Below are 18,578 nucleotides of genomic sequence, written 5' to 3' on the forward strand. Positions count from 1 at the left end.
TGTCATGGGTGATGCTAGATTAGACACCCCTAGTGTCATGAGTGATGCTAGGTTTGATACCACCAGTGTCATGAGTGATGCTAGGTTTGATACCACCATTGTCACAAGTGATGCTAGGTTTGATACCACCATTGTCACGAGTGATGCTAGGTTTGATACCACCAGTGTCAAGAGTGATGCTAGGTTTGACACCACCGGTGTCGCGAGTGATGCTAGGTTTGACACCACCGGTGTCGCAAGTGATGCTAGGTTTGACACCACTGGTGTTGTGAGTGATGCTAGGCTAGGCACCACTAGTGTCACGGGTGATGCTAGGTTAGATACCACCAGTGTCACGAGTGATGCTAGGTTTGACACCACCAGTGTCACGAGTGATGCTAGGTTAGATACCACCAGTGTCACGAGTGATGCTAGGTTTGATACCACCGGTGTCACGAGTGATGCTAGGTTTGACAATACCAGTGTCACGAGTGATGCTAGGTTAGATACCACCAGTGTCACGAGTGATGCTAGGTTTGATACCACCATTGTAACGAGTGATGCTAGGTTTGACGCCACCAGTGTCACAAGTGACTTTGTTGCACAGTATGATGAGCCACAGCTGCTCTGGATGAGTACACGGTATAATGGTGGAAACTACATCCATAACTGAAACCACTCACTCACTCACTCACTCACTCACGATATTACATGTTGATTGTTTGATCAGCATTCTAGAAGTTTGTGACGAAATGATAAATGATAAAACTTTTATGAGCATCATTTTGGTGTAAGTTCTCACACTGTTCTCAAGCTAAAAGTGATTACGACCAAGTATTGAGATGAAATCCATAATATAAAGACAAAGACAGGAACTGCCTCCACGTAGAAGGACATGCCATATTGTTAACCAGCCGAGAAAGACAACATGAAGCATCTAAAAGAACGTCAGCTAGTATATCCAATTAAGACCAGGAGCGGTTTCTCATTGTAATTGCGGAACTCCATCCTGACAGTTGTTGACGTACTTCTATTACCAATTAGTGCCAGTCTGAATCCTGAAATCACTGAAAACACTGAATGTGTGTGTGCATCTCTTGTCATCGGCACATCTGTTAAGGCGATTGGTTAAGAATGTACCCTATAAGCACATAAAATAGTCTTTAAAATATTCATTTTCCATATTTACCAAATGTCAGTTCAAGAGAGTAATGGTCTTGTATGTCTGAGACAACCGATGTGTTGGGATTGAAGGTAAAGCTGTGCTGGAAACCATATGGATCACTTAAAGTCACAGATGACTTCCAAGCCCGGTTTCACAAACCTCTTGTAAGCCGAAGATCTCTTAACTTTTCTCGTAACAGGTTTAGGTTCCTGTAGGAGGTATGAATGCTATGAGAAAAGTTACAAGATCTTCGGCTTAGGAGAAATGTTACGAGATCTTAGGCTTAAGAGAAAAGTTATGATATCTTATTCTTAGGAGAAAAGTTACGAGATCTTAGGCTTATGAGAGCTTTGTGAAACAAAGCCCTGGTGTTTGTAAAGAATTGTTTCATTACCTTCACTGTCATCTTGTGTCAGGATGAGATTTCCTTACTCTGAGACAGATAACCAAGAACTAGGAAGTCTACATACATAGTGTGTTGTGACGGACATACCAGCACTTGGTTATAATCACTCTTAGCTTTAAAATAGCGTAAGAACACACGCCGTCAACCTGTGCAATAAACAAGTTGATAGCCATAAAGTTGTATGCATCAACACAACTCATGGAGTGCAATTTTCCACCTAGAATACTCATTAATATATATATGGAACTGTGTTAGGTTCTCTAGAAATTAGGGTTTTGATTGCTTGAAATATTCTTTCAGGTAAAGAGCTGTATGCATGTCGATCTGCGGTGGATGACTTCAACACCATCTTGTCTACACTGGGGGGTGATGGAGAGAAACAGAGGGCTGCAGAGCTCCTAGCCAGGGTCAAGGTTGTTGAAGACAAACCATCCCAGAAGGCCCAAACCTTGCAAAACCTTGGGAAGATAAAAGATCGTTCTAAGGTAAGTTAAATCATCTGCATGTCTAGGGGAATGTCGTCTATGAGGTGTCAAGCTAAGAGCCATTAATGTACTGTTGCTGTTTCAAAGATCTGGGGATGTTTCTTCATCCTACATGCTGTGCTTGTGGGGATATGGCTGTTTAATGGCATTGTCTGGTTGTGTTGTTTTCAGTGAGACATATCTTATAATAAAGAATGTAGAAATTATTTTTCTCTAGTTCATCTTGCATTAAGAAAACTTGCTTGTTCAAAGAATAACTTGTATTCTAGGACAATCAATAACAATGCTTCAACATAGACAATCGGCAACAGTAGAATAAAATTTTGGAATAACAAAGAAATGATTATAAGTGTGTTGTGTCTTTTGGTTTTCTACAGAAAGACTTAAAAGAAAGAAATAAAACTCATCTGTCCTGAATGCATTCAAGGGACATGATGTCATATTTATCATTAATTTTTAGCAATTGTTAAATATAGCCCATGGAATCAAATGATATACCGGATACCTAATGATGTTTTAAATCCTGAGATGACTGATAAGACACATCACAGCTGAATATTTTACTATTCAAGTAAGTTTGACTGTTTTTATAATTAATTATTGGCTCTTCTCTCTCTACAAAGGTGTTATTTATAATCCTGGCGGCAGAAGAATCTAGTTGTTATTATTGTATGCATTCAGTGTGTCAGTACTCCTGAGATGAGGAATCATGACACATTTGACGTCAAATTACAGCTCAAAGCAGAAAAAATTGTTTGTTATTCTTGATTAATACTATGCAACTTTTCAAACGCTCCATTACATGAAAGAAATTTTCATCAGTTGCTAGTCAATGGTGCTAAATGAAATGGTATAACTTGTAACCGATTTGACAGTCAGTGAAACTAATTTTCTAGCGATTCTCCGGATCCATTTGGGATTTATATACATGAATTTAGACTCTGTGTTAGTTTGAATGCTTCCTGGCCAGGGTATCACAAACAATGAGACCTCCCATGGGACTATGACTGGAGTTTATTGTAAGTCTTCAGTGGCTTGATGTAGTCTTGGAATGCATGGAATATGTAATTCTAGTGCCTCTTTGTTTGATGGCAATTTACGAGTCATTTGAAGGCTGATGGGAGTGTTTGGTCAGCTGAATCAAGTGCCTTGGGGCCATTAGCTAGGTGGGATTTCTTTCTGGAGGGCGATGGTATAGCCTGGTGGTTGAAGCATTGCATAGGATGAAATGAACAGCATATTAAATGTTTGTTATGCAGTATTATTAGTTATCTCACCTGCCACAATAAATGTCTTATCTGTTCATCTGATCATGTGTCTCCTCTCAGCTACTAATGGTGGTGCAATAGCCTAGTGGTTAAGCCGTTCGCTCGTCACGCCGAAAACCCAGGTTCAATTCCCCACATGGATTCAATGTGTTAAGCTCATTTCTGCTGTCACCCTTTAACGATATTGAGGCAATATTGCTAAAGGTGGCATAAAACTAAATTCACTCACTCGATTTGGTACCAAAAAATTCAGTCAAGTGCAACAAAACTACATGACTTGATACAGTGATGTTAGTTAAATCCCTTGTGGGGAAACCAGATATCTGAGGGAATATTCAAATATTTAGTGACATAAAGCTGTTAATAGTAAATATTATTTGGCCACATTACGGAACTTGAAAGGGCAGTTAAAGTGAAAATAGTCATCTTGAGAATACATATACACTAAACATCAAAAGAAATGCTACCCTTCTTCCTTAGTGACGGAGGTACCTATCTTCAGTTGGCATTGTGGTACGTGAACATTCACTTCTTGGTCTGTCCATGCTGACCTCTGTAGCAATGAATAAGTCTTATAACAGTGATATGATGGCATCTGAAATTTTTTTAAAAGACCATTGAAACTCGGGTGAAAATGAAATGTGCACTTTTCTCAACAGTGTGCACACCCCCTTTCCTCAAGAGTGTGCACCCCCATTTCTCAACAGTGTGTAGTCCCCCTTATCTCAACAGTGTGCACACCCCCTTTTCACAACAGTGTGCATCCCCTTTTCTTCAGAGTGTGTAGTCCCCCTTTTCTCAACAGTGTGCACACCCCCTTTTCACAACAGTGTGCACAACACTTTTCTCAACAGTGTGCACACCCCCTTTTCTCAGCAGTGTGCACCCCACTTTTCTCAACAGTGTGCACCCCACTTTTCTCAACAGTGTGCACACCCCCTTTTCTCAACAGTGTGCACACCCCCTTTTCTCAACAGTGTGCACCCCACTTTTCACAACAGTGTGCACCCCACTTTTCTCAACAGTGTGCACACCCACTTTTCACAACAGTGTGCACCCCACTTTTCTCAACAGTGTGCAGACCCCCTTTTCTCAACAGTGTGCACACCCCCTTTTCACAACAGTGTGCACCCCACTTTTCTCAACAGTGTGCAGACCCCCTTTTCTCAACAGTGTGCACCCCACTTTTCTCAACAGTGTGCAGACCCACTTTTCACAACAGTGTGCACCCCACTTTTCTCAACAGTGTGCAGACCCCCTTTTCTCAACAGTGTGCACCCCACTTTTCACAACAGTGTGCACCCCACTTTTCTCAACAGTGTCCACCCCACTTTTCACAACAGTGTGCACCCCACTTTTCACAACAGTGTGGACAACACTTTTCTCAACAGTGTACAGACCCCCTACTCAAAATGTTGTATCTGCCCCAGTTTATGGAATCATTCTACATGTAAACTGGATACAAATACTGCTTGAATGTTGCTGCGATGTTTTGGTGATTGATATTGCTGTGTGTTTACAGAAATAGAAAAATGTTACTGTGCCATCAACAATGTTAACAAATCTTAGATGTTTGTAAACTCTTTTTCACAATATCAAAGACTGTTTTCACTAATGCAATTCAGCAGAAAATGTTTTAAAAGACTGAAATAATAGGAATGATTCCTTCACAATTTTACACACTCCACAAAAGTTGTTGCCTGTTTTGTAATAGCTAAAACCTGATGACTCTATTGTCTGTCTATCTGTCTGTCTATCTTTGCCTCAAAGTAGAATTATTTCAACCTTTCTTTTAGACATCTACACCTCAGTTACTGGTTTATTTTGGCATAGATTATGAAAATAGGACAATTTAACTCTTCAGAAAAAGATGCGTTTCATCTTGTTCATGATTTACATAAAGGTGTTGTTAAGTTTTCTTTTAAACTAATACCTTCTACCATATCTTTGATAGTTTTTAAGTAGATCATAAAGTTAGGAGGGTATCTTATTTCTTGGTGTTTAGTGTACTAGTATGTTCCTACATGCTTACATGACATTGTGAAAGTCAAAATCAGAGTTAGCGTTTGTAAGTAGCATTTAGGTCCTGTGAAACCACCAGCTTCCCTTTGCGTTCTTTCACACATAGCTAGTCATTAAAGGGGCACTGATGCGGAGCGAATAATGTTTCTTACGAACGGTCTAATTCCGAAAACAAGCAGCAAATTGGTCAGCACCCGCTCCCTCGACCGTGACGGACAAAGGGACTGGGCTCCTGTCCACATTAGCAGAATTTCTTCACCCTAAAAAGTGAGGAAACCGGATGCCTATCACATGCCCTTATTTAAAAATATCCATGGTATTCCTTATCTGATTGTAACAAAATATCCCAGCAGTGTAGTTTTTTTCTGATGCCTGGATGGTATAGTCACTGATCCAATTTGATCCTATTTCTGTGTTTTTTTCCTTGCTATTTAATCATGTCATGTGAAAATATGATGTCTACAGGCACATAGCAAGCCATTTCTTTCATGTAAGTCCAAAAGATTGCAAAGCTTTATATTTAGATAGTTATGAGGGTTGGCCCAGGTGTCACAGCAAACATCATACGTAAATTTTGCTAGCTGGTTTATTATCTATGAAAATAAAAACACACACAGTTGATTTATCTGAATTTGTAAACTAATAACAACGACTGTGCCACTGGTAGAGAAATCGGAAAATTTTCTCATGTAAAAAAACCTGATTATACCCATTTACCCAGGTACACAGCAAATAACTATGTGCATTTCTTATGTAACAACGAAGTTCCTTTGGTATCCTCAAAACAGTTTCAGCCCAAAAGTGTTTTCAGGCTGCATGCAACACAGAGATTACATCTTCCTTGCTGTAACCCGCTTTTGATGGTATAAACCTACACGTGTTATTTGTCATCATTCACTTGATGGTCAGTTAATGAATTTATAATGGGTATAAAATTACTCGGCACAGATTCCCATTTGGCATTTCTCCTGTCTGGAGTAAATACTCAACATTATAAATTAAGGTCTGTAGTGGCAAATGTATCGAATGTTATGTAATATGTACATGTAAGTGATGCAAGAGGGTTTATCAGCTGAGTTACAAAAACAAACATTGAGGAAAGGGTTAACCGACCACACACAGATTGATTAATTACTTCCGCAGCGGATTTGTCAAAAAGGCAGTGTTTAAGAGTGTAGATTTACGCAATCTATGCTGAATACACCCAGTCATAAAATACGAGTGCAAAAACAACATCCTTCCTACAAAGAATTAACCGCTACTGCCTTGAGTGATTGATTGTTGCTCATTGTTGGTTAACTAATGGCGGACATCATATAGTTAGTTGCCAGGTGTGCTGTCCTGGGTGACCAGTGAGATTATGTATACACCAGTGTGAAAACTTCTCAAATGATGTGTCACTTTTTCGCATGTTAGACTATTGAAAGACACAAGACATAGAGCAGGATTATTTACCAGCTGCAGATGAATAGAATATCGTTCCTTTATGTGGAATACTGAATGAGGTAATAGCCTGACATTGTTGCTATAACTATCGTCTGTCTTAAATTTAATGTTTGCATTTTGTTTTAATTAATTTCTTGTAGCATTCAGCAGAATCTGTATTACAGAAAACATGCACGAGGTCGCGAATACGGTGTGTGTGAAATATGATTCACATTGGCAATCTATACAATGTTTAGAAATTTCAAATCATGTAAGAAGTTCACTCTAAGTATAACCAGACTGTGAGGTTTTTTTATATTAACTTTCAAAATGCATACAAATGTGACAAGGAACTAATTAGGTTTATAAGACAAAATATAAATTAAAGACGTACACTGACTTCATTATTTTTCAGTCCTAACGTTTTTTTTATACTACTGGCAGATGAGTTAACTTCAAGGTGTTTGATTTGTTTTCATAATAACAAAGTAAAATGACCTCTTCTTTCTTGATCAGTCTACACATAAACTATCAATTGCGCATGTGGGAGGCGCAGCAGAGATCACGAACCAGTCTTGAAATCTTAGATATCATCTGGGTACTTACGGGAGAACAACAATAACAAAAGAAAACCAGTCCACAGAAATTGCTCCGCATCAGTGCCCCTTTAATAAGGCAGTACGTTAACGGTTCTGTGTATTTATAAATTATTCATGAAATAATTTCTATGTGTGACATCACAGCTTCCAATGTCAGTTCAATGCACAAACCAAAGCCATAGAGCTCTGCACAGTGAAGCCAAAATCTGACCGAGCAAAAGATAGTGGCTTGTTTTTATTGGAGGAAAATATAATAGAAATTTCTGCACCTGACAAGTCTCCCATGGAAGAATGCTTACAATTTCAGCTGTTGTTTTTCAAAAATATTTTAACACTTTTTCACACTTTCAGTTTTTCACACTTGTTTTGGTCAGGCATTCTTGTTTACATATGACCAAAATTATCAAAATATACAAGGTAGCTGTGTTCATATTACTTGTGGTTTCAGTTCATTTGTTGCTTTTGGCTAGAATCTCCATGGCTTCATCGCGACTCATCACAAGGATTTGACTGCTTGCTATCTCTAGCATAAGATAAAGTGTCTCTCCAATTCAGCTTTTATGAGGAATTTCATCTTTTATAATGGAAGGACACTTTGAGAGTACAGAAGTTTTTTCCAGACTTCGCAAGGTGTCTGTGAGGTGGTAGAGAGTTCATTTCCTCTGAGATTATGGCATATTATTTACCTCGCCTTGTTTTCAAGCAATGATCAATGATCTTCTTTGCAATTTAGTTATTTGTGAGAACCTTGTGATAAACATCTCAGTAACGCTTGATTTGTTGCTTCCTGACAGGTGATCTTCGGTACAGGAGACAGTCTTGAAGCCATCACCATGACGGCCAACTCTGGATTCCTCCGGGCGGCTGAGAGTCAGGTAAACATCACCAAGTTGGTTTGATCGGTTGTGGTGGGTGGGTTGGTGATGGTAGAGGTGGTGAGCATATCACAATCAGAAGAAGATAACCTTGTCTTTAAGCATTTGTGTTTGAACAACCACCCCCCCCAACCCCAACCCCACCCACACTTTTGAAATTGCCTAAAGACCACATTGTAGGTAATGTTTCGCATTCAGAGATCTGGTGGGGTGGATTGGGTGGGGATGGGGTGGATTTGGTGGGGATGGGGGATGTTAGGCTATGTGTTCAGGGGGTTTGAACAAAAAAGGCCACCCATCCTTTGAAAATTCATTGATCTGCCCTGGAATATGTGGAGTCAGTTTCTTAAGTTCCTTGATGTGATGCTGCTTTAATGTTGCTGAGATCCTTCATACTTGTTCTGTCATCAGATTACAGTGCATTGCATTTGTCCACATGTTGTTCATTTTAAGATGTGCTGAGGGGTGGGGGAATGGGGAGATAGCCAAGTGGTGAAAGTGTTTACTATTCATGCTGAAGACCCTGGTTCAGTTCCCCACATGGGTACAGTGTGTGAATGTCATTTCTGGTGTCCTCAGCCGCAACACTGGTGGAACATTGCTAAACGGCGTAAAACCATTCTGCCACTCACTATTTTCAAATGCCTGACAAGCGGAACTAGCGTTTGATGTAAGTGCCATTATGAAGGTCATAAACAGGACTTGCTCCTTGACTCCCTTGACAGCAAGTCAGATCGTCGCTTATTACATCAGTCACTGGATTGTCTGGTCTAGGTTCAACTGTTTGCAGACTACTGTCATGTAGCTGGAGTATCGCTGAGATCAGATTTACACAAAATAGAGTCACACTCATGAATTATCCCCAACTAACAGCCATTGCTGTAACCTACCTTTGAAACATCAAATTTATTATTGTCATTAATGGTGCCAGTGAATATCTGGGTTAATATCATGATCTTCAATGTATACAAATAAGATACTATGACGTATACACCAAACAAGCAACTCTCACCTGACTCAGTCCCATTAATCACGTTTTGGATTGGTTGGTTGGTTGGTTGGTTGGTTGGTTGGTTGGTTGGTTGGTTGGTTGGTTGGTTGTTGTTTAATGCCAAGTCAGGGAGCCTGATCACCCGATCCAGTTAGATATCTCTGAGGACAAATTATGACCTGAGTCTTCACAGGTCCACCTTGTAAAACATACATGTCACTTTTAAGCAGATGTGCATGTCTGCTGCTGAAGATCTGTGTAAAGCAGCCATGCATGTCTGCTGCTGATGATCTGTGTTAAGCAGATGTGTATGTCTGCTGCTGAAGATCTGTGGTAAGCAGATGTGAATGTCTGCTGCTGAAGATCTGTGTTAAGCAGCCATGCATGTCTGCTGCTGAAGATCTGTGTTAAGCAGCCATGCAAGTCTGCTGCTGAAGATCTGTGGTAAGCAGATGTGTATGTCTGCTGCTGAAGATCTGTGGTAAGCAGATGTGTATGTCTGCTGCTGAAGATCTGTGGTAAGCAGATGTGTATGTCTGCTGCTGAAGATCTGTGGTAAGCAGATGTGCATGTCTGCTGCTGAAGATCTGTGGTCAGCAGATGTGTATGTCTGCTGCTGAAGATCTGTGGTAAGCAGATGTGCATGTCTGCTGCTGAAGATCTGTGGTAAGCAGATGTGCATGTCTGCTGCTGAAGATCTGTGTTAAGCAGCCATGCATGTCTGCTCCTGAAGATCTGTGTTAAGCAGCCATGCAAGTCTGCTCCTGAAGATCTGTGCTAAGCAGATGTGTATGTCTGCTGAAGATCTGTGTTAAGCAGATGTGCATGTCTGCTGCTGAAGATCTGTGGTAGGCAGATGTGCATGTCAGCTGCTGAAGATGTGTGTTAAGCAGATGTGCATGTCTGCTGCTGAAGATCTGCGTTAAGCAGATGTGCATGTCTGCTGCTGAAGATCTGTGTTAAGCAGATGTGCATGTCTGCTGCTGAAGATCTGTGGTAAGCAGATGTGTATGTCTGCTGCTGAAGATCTGTGGTAAGCAGATGTGCATGTCTGCTGCTGAAGATCTGTGGTAAGCAGATGTGCATGTCTGCTCCTGAAAATCTGTGTTAAGCAGATGTGCATGTCTGCTGCCGAAGAAATGCGTTAAGCAGATGTACATGTCAGCTGCTGAAGATCTGTGTTAAGCAGATGTGCATGTCTGCTGCTGAAGATCTGCGTTAAGCAGATGTGCATGTCTGCTGATGAAGATCTGTGGTAAGCAGATGTGCATATCCGCTGCTGAAGATCTGTGTTAAGCAACCATGCATGTCTGCTGATGAAGATCTGTGTTAAGCAGCCATGCAAGTCTGCTGCTGAAGATCTGTGTTAAGCAGATGTGTATGTCTGCTGAAGATCTGTGTTAAGCAGATGTGTATGTCAGATGCTGAAGATCTGTGGTAAGCAGATGTGTATGTCAGCTGCTGAAGATCTGTGGTAAGCAGATGTGCATGTCTGCTCTTGAAGATCTGCGTTAAGCAGATGTGCATGTCAGCTGCTGAAGATCTGCGTTAAGCAGATGTGCATGTCTGCTACTGAAGATGTGTGTTAAGCAGATGTGCATGTCTGCTGCTGAAGATCTGAGTCAAGCAGATGTGCATGTCTGCTGCTGAAGATCTGTGTTAAGCAGATGTGCATGTCTGCTGCTGAAGATCTGAGTTAAGCAGATGTGCATGTCTGCTGCTGAAGATCTGTGTAAAGCAGCCATGCATGTCTGCTGCTGCTGATCTGTGTTAAGCAGATGTGTATGTCTGCTGCTGAAGATCTGTGGTAAGCAGATGTGAATGTCTGCTGCTGAAGATCTGTGTTAAGCAGCCATGCATGTCTGCTGCTGAAGATCTGTGTTAAGCAGCCATGCAAGTCTGCTGCTGAAGATCTGTGGTAAGCAGATGTGTATGTCTGCTGCTGAAGATCTGTGGTAAGCAGATGTGTATGTCTGCTGCTGAAGATCTGTGGTAAGCAGATGTGTATGTCTGCTGCTGAAGATCTGTGGTAAGCAGATGTGCATGTCTGCTGCTGAAGATCTGTGGTCAGCAGATGTGTATGTCAGCTGCTGAAGATCTGTGGTAAGCAGATGTGCATGTCTGCTGCTGAAGATCTGTGGTAAGCAGATGTGCATGTCTGCTGCTGAAGATCTGTGTTAAGCAGCCATGCATGTCTGCTCCTGAAGATCTGTGTTAAGCAGCCATGCAAGTCTGCTCCTGAAGATTTGTGCTAAGCAGATGTGTATGTCTGCTGAAGATCTGTGTTAAGCAGATGTGCATGTCTGCTGCTGAAGATCTGTGGTAGGCAGATGTGCATGTCAGCTGCTGAAGATCTGTGGTAAGCAGATGTGCATGTCTGCTGCTGAAGATCTGCGTTAAGCAGATGTGCATGTCTGCTGCTGAAGATCTGTGTTAAGCAGATGTACATGTCTGCTGCTGAAGATCTGTGGTAAGCAGATGTGTATGTCTGCTGCTGAAGATCTGTGGTAAGCAGATGTGCATGTCTGCTGCTGAAGATCTGTGTTAAGCAGATGTGAATGTCTGCTGCTGAAGATCTGTGGTAAGCAGATGTGCATGTCTGCTGCTGAAGATCTGTGTTAAGCAGATGTGCATGTCTGCTGCCGAAGATCTGCGTTAAGCAGATGTACATGTCAGCTGCTGAAGATCTGCGGTAAGCAGATGTGCATGTCTGCTGCTGAAGATCTGCGTTAAGCAGATGTGTATGTCTGCTGCTGAAGATCTGTGGTAAGCAGATGTGCATATCCGCTGCTGAAGATCTGTGTTAAGCAACCATGCATGTCTGCTGATGAAGATCTGTGTTAAGCCTCCATGCAAGTCTGCTGCTGAAGATCTGTGTTAAGCAGATGTGTATGTCTGCTGAAGATCTGTGTTAAGCAGATGTGTATGTCAGATGCTGAAGATCTGTGGTAAGCAGATGTGTATGTCAGCTGCTGAAGATCTGTGGTAAGCAGATGTGCATGTCTGCTCTTGAAGATCTGCGTTAAGCAGATGTGCATGTCAGCTGCTGAAGATCTGCGTTAAGCAGATGTGCATGTCTGCTACTGAAGATGTGTGTTAAGCAGATGTGCATGTCTGCTGCTGAAGATCTGAGTCAAGCAGATGTGCATGTCTGCTGCTGAAGATCTGTGTTAAGCAGATGTGCATGTCTGCTGCTGAAGATCTGAGTTAAGCAGATGTGCATGTCTGCTGCTGAAGATCTGCGTTAAGCAGATGTGCATGTCAGCTGCTGAAGATCATCGTTAAGCAGATGTGCATGTCTGCTGCTGAAGATCTGCGTTAAGCAGATGTGGATGTCTGCTGCTGAATATCTGCGTTAAGCAGATGTGCATGTCAGCTGCTGAAGATCTGTGTTAAGCAGATGTGTATGTCTGCTGCTGAAGATATGCGTTAAGCAGATGTGCATGTCTGCTGCTTGAGATCTGCATTAAGCAGATGTGCATGTCTGCTGCTGAAGATCTGCGTTAAGCAGATGTGCATGTCTGCTGCTGAAGATCTGCGTTAAGCAGATGTGCATGTCTGCTGCTGAAGATCTGCGTTAAGCAGATGTGCATGTCTGCTGCTGAAGATCTGAGTCAAGCAAATGTGCATGTCTGCTGCTGAAGATCTGTGTTAAGCAGATATGCATGTCTGCTGCTGAAGATCTGTGTTAAGCAGATGTGCATGTCTGCTGCTGAAGATCTGTGTTAAGCAGATGTGCATGTCTGCTGCTGAAGATCTGCTTTAAGCAGATGTGAATGTCTGCTGCTGAAGATCTGCGTTAAGCAGATGTGCATGTCTGCTGCTGAAGATCTGCATTAAGCAGATGTGCATGTCTGCTGCTGAAGATCTGTGTTAAGCAGATGTGCATGTCTGCTGCTGAAGATCTGTGTTAAGCAGATGTGCAAGTCTGCTGCTGAAGATCTGAGTTAAGCAGATGTGCATGTCTGCTCCTGAAAATCTGTGTTAAGCAGATGTGCATGTCTGCTGCTGAAGATCTGCGTTAAGCAGATGTGCATGTCTGCTGCTGAAGATCTGCGTTAAGCAGATGTACATGTCTGCTGCTGAAGATCTGTGTTAAGCAGATGTGCATGTCTGCTGCTGAAGATCTGCGTTAAGCAGATGTACATGTCTGCTGCTGAAGATCTGTGTTAGGCAGCCATGCATGTCTGCTGCTGAAGATCTGTGTTAAGCAGATGTGTATGTCTGCTGCTGAAGATCTGTGTTAAGCAACCATGCAAGTCTGCTGCTGAAGATCTGTGTTAAGCAGATGTGCCTGTCTGCCAGGCATGTCTGCTGCTGAAGATCTGTGTTAAGCAGATGTGTATGTCTGCTGCTGAAGATCTGTGTTAAGCAGATGTGTATGTCTGCTGCTGAAGATCTGTGTTAAGCAGCCATGCATGTCAGTTGCGGAAACAGGAACCAGTGTTAAGCACATGTGAAATACATATGTTAAAATGTTATGTTTTGATACATGAACAACACAAGTTTGATAATACTTCACACATCAAACTCAGGTTGGACAGCACCAAACGTTTGATTCAGCAGTTGGTGAGAATAGAGACCGCTTCTATTTCCTGAAAACAGTTTGACAACTCTGAAACTTGTGTTGGTGGCAAGATGTTGGAACGTTCGCACTCTCAGGCTCAAGTTGCACACCATGTCTTGTCAAGCTCAAGTTAAACATAGAGATTTTTTTTTATTCTTCATAAGTAATTTTTTGTTATCCTGATATTTCTATGTAAGTGAGAAAAATCTCTATGCTCATCAAAGAGCATCTTCTAAAATGCCAATCAAGCTGTTTGAAGGCTGCTTTATCAACGATCAGTTCTAACACTGATCTTCACAGGCGTTATTCAGTACTGTTGTCTCTGTAATGTCAAGCATGATATATATGACATTTCATCAACAAAATCCTTTGGAATCTTTTTCTGTTATTTTGACTCCATATTTCCCATCCACATCTAATATCACCATTTACACTGTGGTTCTCACTGTGATGGCAAGCTTACATTGAAAACATAATACCACTTCTCGTTCATGTAACTTAACGAAATAATAAACTTGTCATCAGAAAGCCAGAGTACTGATAAACATGAAACCCACAAGATTTCATCTCCAGCCTTTCAACATCAGTATGTGCTTCCCTAACAACTAGTAATTGAGTAAACACAAGTATTATTCAGATTCTAGCCACATATGAGATTAGTTGTCTGGGAAATCTTATTTCATTAATATTATGACCTAAAGGTCACATGTCATGTACATAGCCACCGTTTCTGTTCTATTTTGTGAGGAATAATTCCATTTGGCCTGTTTTACCCAATAACTGATGTTTCGTTTGATCCCCGTGGTATGGGACAATTAGATAAACGGTAGTAATTCTGTCTGGATCAGCCAAGTAATGAGAGCAGCCTGGAAAGCAAATATCATATGCATGTCATCAAGTTGTTCATCTAGTTCTCATGAATATTGATTTCTGCCAATTCTTGTACTGCCTGTATTAGGTGGAGTTTCAAATTTTCATTGTGTAGGTGGGCTAGCCTAGTGGTCAGAGTGTTCTCTTGTCGTGTCAAAAACTAGGGTTTGATTCCCAACATGTGCACAACCCAATTTCCTGTGTCCCGTCCTCTAAAGCAAACATATCCAAGAAGGCCCATGCAAGTCTAAAAAATGTGACAGGCCTAGATTCCCTTAGAAGAAAGTCTCAGGGTTCAATTTCATTATATTATATTTTTTATTGTGAACTTTTTTCTGTACAATATGTTCATTTCAGAGACTAGTTGTTAGTCTACCTGCCATGATATTGCTGGGTAACTGATAAGACCTTACTCCAATCCAATCCAATGTCCCACACATTATCTAACAGTGTATAATCCATGTTCCATGTGTTATCCAATAGTGTATAATCTATGTTCTGTGTGTTATCCAACAGTGTATAATCGATGGTCTGTATGTTATCCAACAGTGTATAATCCATGTTCTATGTGTTATTCTACAGCGTATACTCCATGCCTTGTTTGTTATCCAGCAGTCTATAATCCCTGTTTCATGTGTGACCCAACAGTGTATAATCCATGTCCCATGTATAATCCAACAGTGTATACTCCATGCCTTGTTTGTTATCCAGCAGTGTATAATCCCTGTTTCATGTGTGACCCAACAGTGTATAATCCATGTCCCATGTATAATCCAACAGTGTATACTCCATGCCTTGTTGTTATCCAGCAGTGTATAATCCATGTTTCATTTGTTATCCAACAGTGTATAATCCATGGTCCCGTGTATAATCCAACAGTGTATAATCCATATCTTTTATGTTTCAGGATGTGTCCTTTGCTGTGTTTGTTCATGCAGCCCGAGCCCTGACAGAAGACAAAGAAAAGACTGCCACACCTATCTCGGACCATGCGTCTTAAACAATGATTCACAGACTTCAAATATTCTAACCGAAAGGTTGTGTAGGACAAAATGAACAGCACAGTAATTGTTTGTTATTGAATATTATTAATCATTTCACATAACAGAATATCTGTTATCTGTTAATTTAAACTACAAGGGGCTCTGGTTAAGCCTTGTGGTGATTGCCTTACGTTGTCACATGGAAGTCCTGGGTTCGATTCCCCACATGGGCAATGTGTGAAGCCAGTTTCTGGTGAAAAACTGAAAGCTGCATAAAACCATACTCATTCACTCAGGTAATCTTGAAGCTCTATTGCTGCCTTGTTGGATATCAGTTCTCATGATTCTATACTACTCATTGCGTGAATTTAGTTTTACTCCCCACTCAGCAATATTCCAGCTATATGGCAGCAGTCTGTAAATAATCTTGTCTGGTTGACACATGTCATTGTATCCTAGTTGAGTTAATTGATGCTCATGCTGTTGATCACTGGATTGTCTGGTCCACACGTGATAATGTACGGACATATAACTGTAATATTGCAGAAAGCGATGTAAAACTAAACACACTCACTCGCTCAGTGTTTGAAATGTTTTCACTGAAGTTTGGAACTGGTTTTAGATATAGTCACAAAGGCAGTCATTTGTAAATCTGATGAGATATTTCAGCCCCCATCATGCCGGTTGGTGGGAGGGACTGGAGGGAAATGGACACCTGGTATCCACATTGGTGTGTGAAAGGCTACATTGTATTTGTTCATTTAAACACCTGGTGCCTTTGGTATTGTAGAGAGACTGCTCTTATCTTTAGTTTTTTATATGGTTTGGTGTACTAGAGATTGTACTCATTGTTTAGGTGAACACCTTGTGCGGACATTGAAATGACAAAGACTGTATTATTTGTTTTGACACCTTGTGCTCACAAAGGTCTTCATCTTTAAACTTAATACCCGATGCCCACTATTGTGTAAGAAAAAATGTATTCATTGTTTTGTTAAACACCTGGTGTTCACATGTGAGAGACTACACACATGTATATAAAATCATGTGGTTTTTTTTATACTCCATTGTTTAGGTGAACACCTGGTGTCTACAATGATGTGGGAGATAAGTTGTAAATTATTTAATTTAACACCTGGCCAGGGAGATATGTCTTATTGGCGTTATTAACACTGACAGTGAAACTAATTTATTACATTGAACAATCTGTTTAACTATGTATATATATATAATTAACTCGGTACCGTGTGGTCTTGCTGATCTTGCCGATACTACATTGTAGCAGGCAATTCTGTAAGCATTTGTTTGCACTTTTCAAGGGCACTAATGTACAATTAAGCAATTAACCATTAAATAAACGATTACGCAGTGCCATTTAGAAAGCGGTCAAATGCAGCATATGTCATATGTGGGATTTCGCTTTCTCAGTAAGTACAAATTCTAGTACTTTTGGGGGTTGAGTCCCATCCGGGATTTGAACCTGCAAACTCAGAGTCCGGCACCTAATTGCCAGCACACAAAGTCAGCCTGTGTACCCCTCTGATAAGTGTAAATTGGATGGGACTCAACCCAAAAATGTACTAGAATTTGTACTTTACTAATAAAGTGAAATCCCAAATATACCATATGTTGCATTTGACCATTTTCTAAATGGCATTGTGTAATCATAGCTTTCGGCCATGGGGGCTGTGCCATTTTACAATTATCAGAGAGGTACAAGGTGCACAGTTTACATTACCACTTGTCTGACTTCCATTTTTTGTGGAACTCACAGTGGCTGAGCGGGCTAGGCGTCTGACTTTGTGTGCTGGCAATTGGTCCGACTCTGAGGGTGCGGGTTCGAATCCCGGATCATGTTGTTATTGTTTTCTTATCGTTTAGACTTCACTTGATTGTATATAGGACGTAGGTGGATAATTTGGTGGGGACACTTTAATCCTGACAGCATATGTCATGCTAAGCCTATGCAGGGTCTGTAGCACTACTCTTGTAACTGACAGGACCCCAGTTTTACACTGTCATTGGTCGAATGTCGTATGTTACTGTATTGGATGTACGACACTTATAGCGTTACAATGGAGTTGAGAAACAGGGCCCACAATGCCACATAGTTTAAGCGGGGAGCCTATATGTAGTAGATTATCCCTGAGTGATGACTGTCAAGAGGATCCATAACGTTGAGTAGTGAACTCCCTGTCATGGACTTATGATTGACTTACGACACCCTTAATAAAACAGTTTGATATAGGCTTGCAATAGTCGCAATGTAAAACAAGTATTATGTATTATATGACATTCAACATCCCTCATGTGACATGAATTGACCTGGTTGAGATATCCAATATTTACGACATTCATTATAAAACATAGTTTAATATTGATCATGTCTGACCAGCCACACACCCATGATACTGACTAAAGTAGTGTTAAACTCACTCACTCACTGATTCACTCACTCACTCACTCAGTCATTCGTTTGTTCAGATGCATCTCTAGCAATATGCAAGTTTAAACAAGAGCAAACCCACCAACACGCACGTCTGTAACAGAATATTTCAGAATGTTGAGAGTTTAAAATTAAGGTCGCTTCGGCTGTATTTTCGCCTTTAGCGACGGAAACAATATCTCGACCCTCATGGCGTGTCTGTGACATAAACCAGATTTCCAACACCTGCAGAAATTCCAACACCAGCGCCTATGTCTCGCATAATTTCACATGAGCACATGCTCAGAGTAGAGTTGGGTTTTACATCACGTCGGCATTTTTCCATGCATATAGTGACTACATGCTCTGACAACTGTGGGTAGAGATCAGACAACAGCTGGAGACCTACGCCACCATTTGTGAGAGAACTTATGATATGCCCCATAAATAGACTAAACTGATTCGACAACATTTAGTTCTGAGATAGTGAGTTTAGTCTTACAAGGCATTAATATTCC

At 41.0% G+C, this 18,578-nt stretch overlaps 1 protein-coding gene across 1 annotated transcript in view; it reads left to right on the plus strand.

The window, feature by feature from the left end:
- Nucleotides 1-17,907, plus strand: part of LOC137255705 (UPF0415 protein C7orf25 homolog) — a 196,102-nt gene extending 178,195 nt beyond the window's left edge. Inside the window, exons 5-7 of the mRNA XM_067793195.1 lie at nucleotides 1,851-2,035; nucleotides 8,144-8,224; nucleotides 15,560-17,907. Of these exons, the coding sequence (XP_067649296.1) occupies nucleotides 1,851-2,035; nucleotides 8,144-8,224; nucleotides 15,560-15,652 (359 nt within the window). The 3' untranslated portion in view covers nucleotides 15,653-17,907. The remainder of the gene's footprint in view (nucleotides 1-1,850; nucleotides 2,036-8,143; nucleotides 8,225-15,559) is intronic.
- Nucleotides 17,908-18,578: the final 671 nt, after the last annotated feature.

Source organism: Haliotis asinina, chromosome 11 (assembly GCF_037392515.1).
Source record: "Haliotis asinina isolate JCU_RB_2024 chromosome 11, JCU_Hal_asi_v2, whole genome shotgun sequence".
NCBI classification, from domain to species: domain Eukaryota; kingdom Metazoa; phylum Mollusca; class Gastropoda; order Lepetellida; family Haliotidae; genus Haliotis; species Haliotis asinina.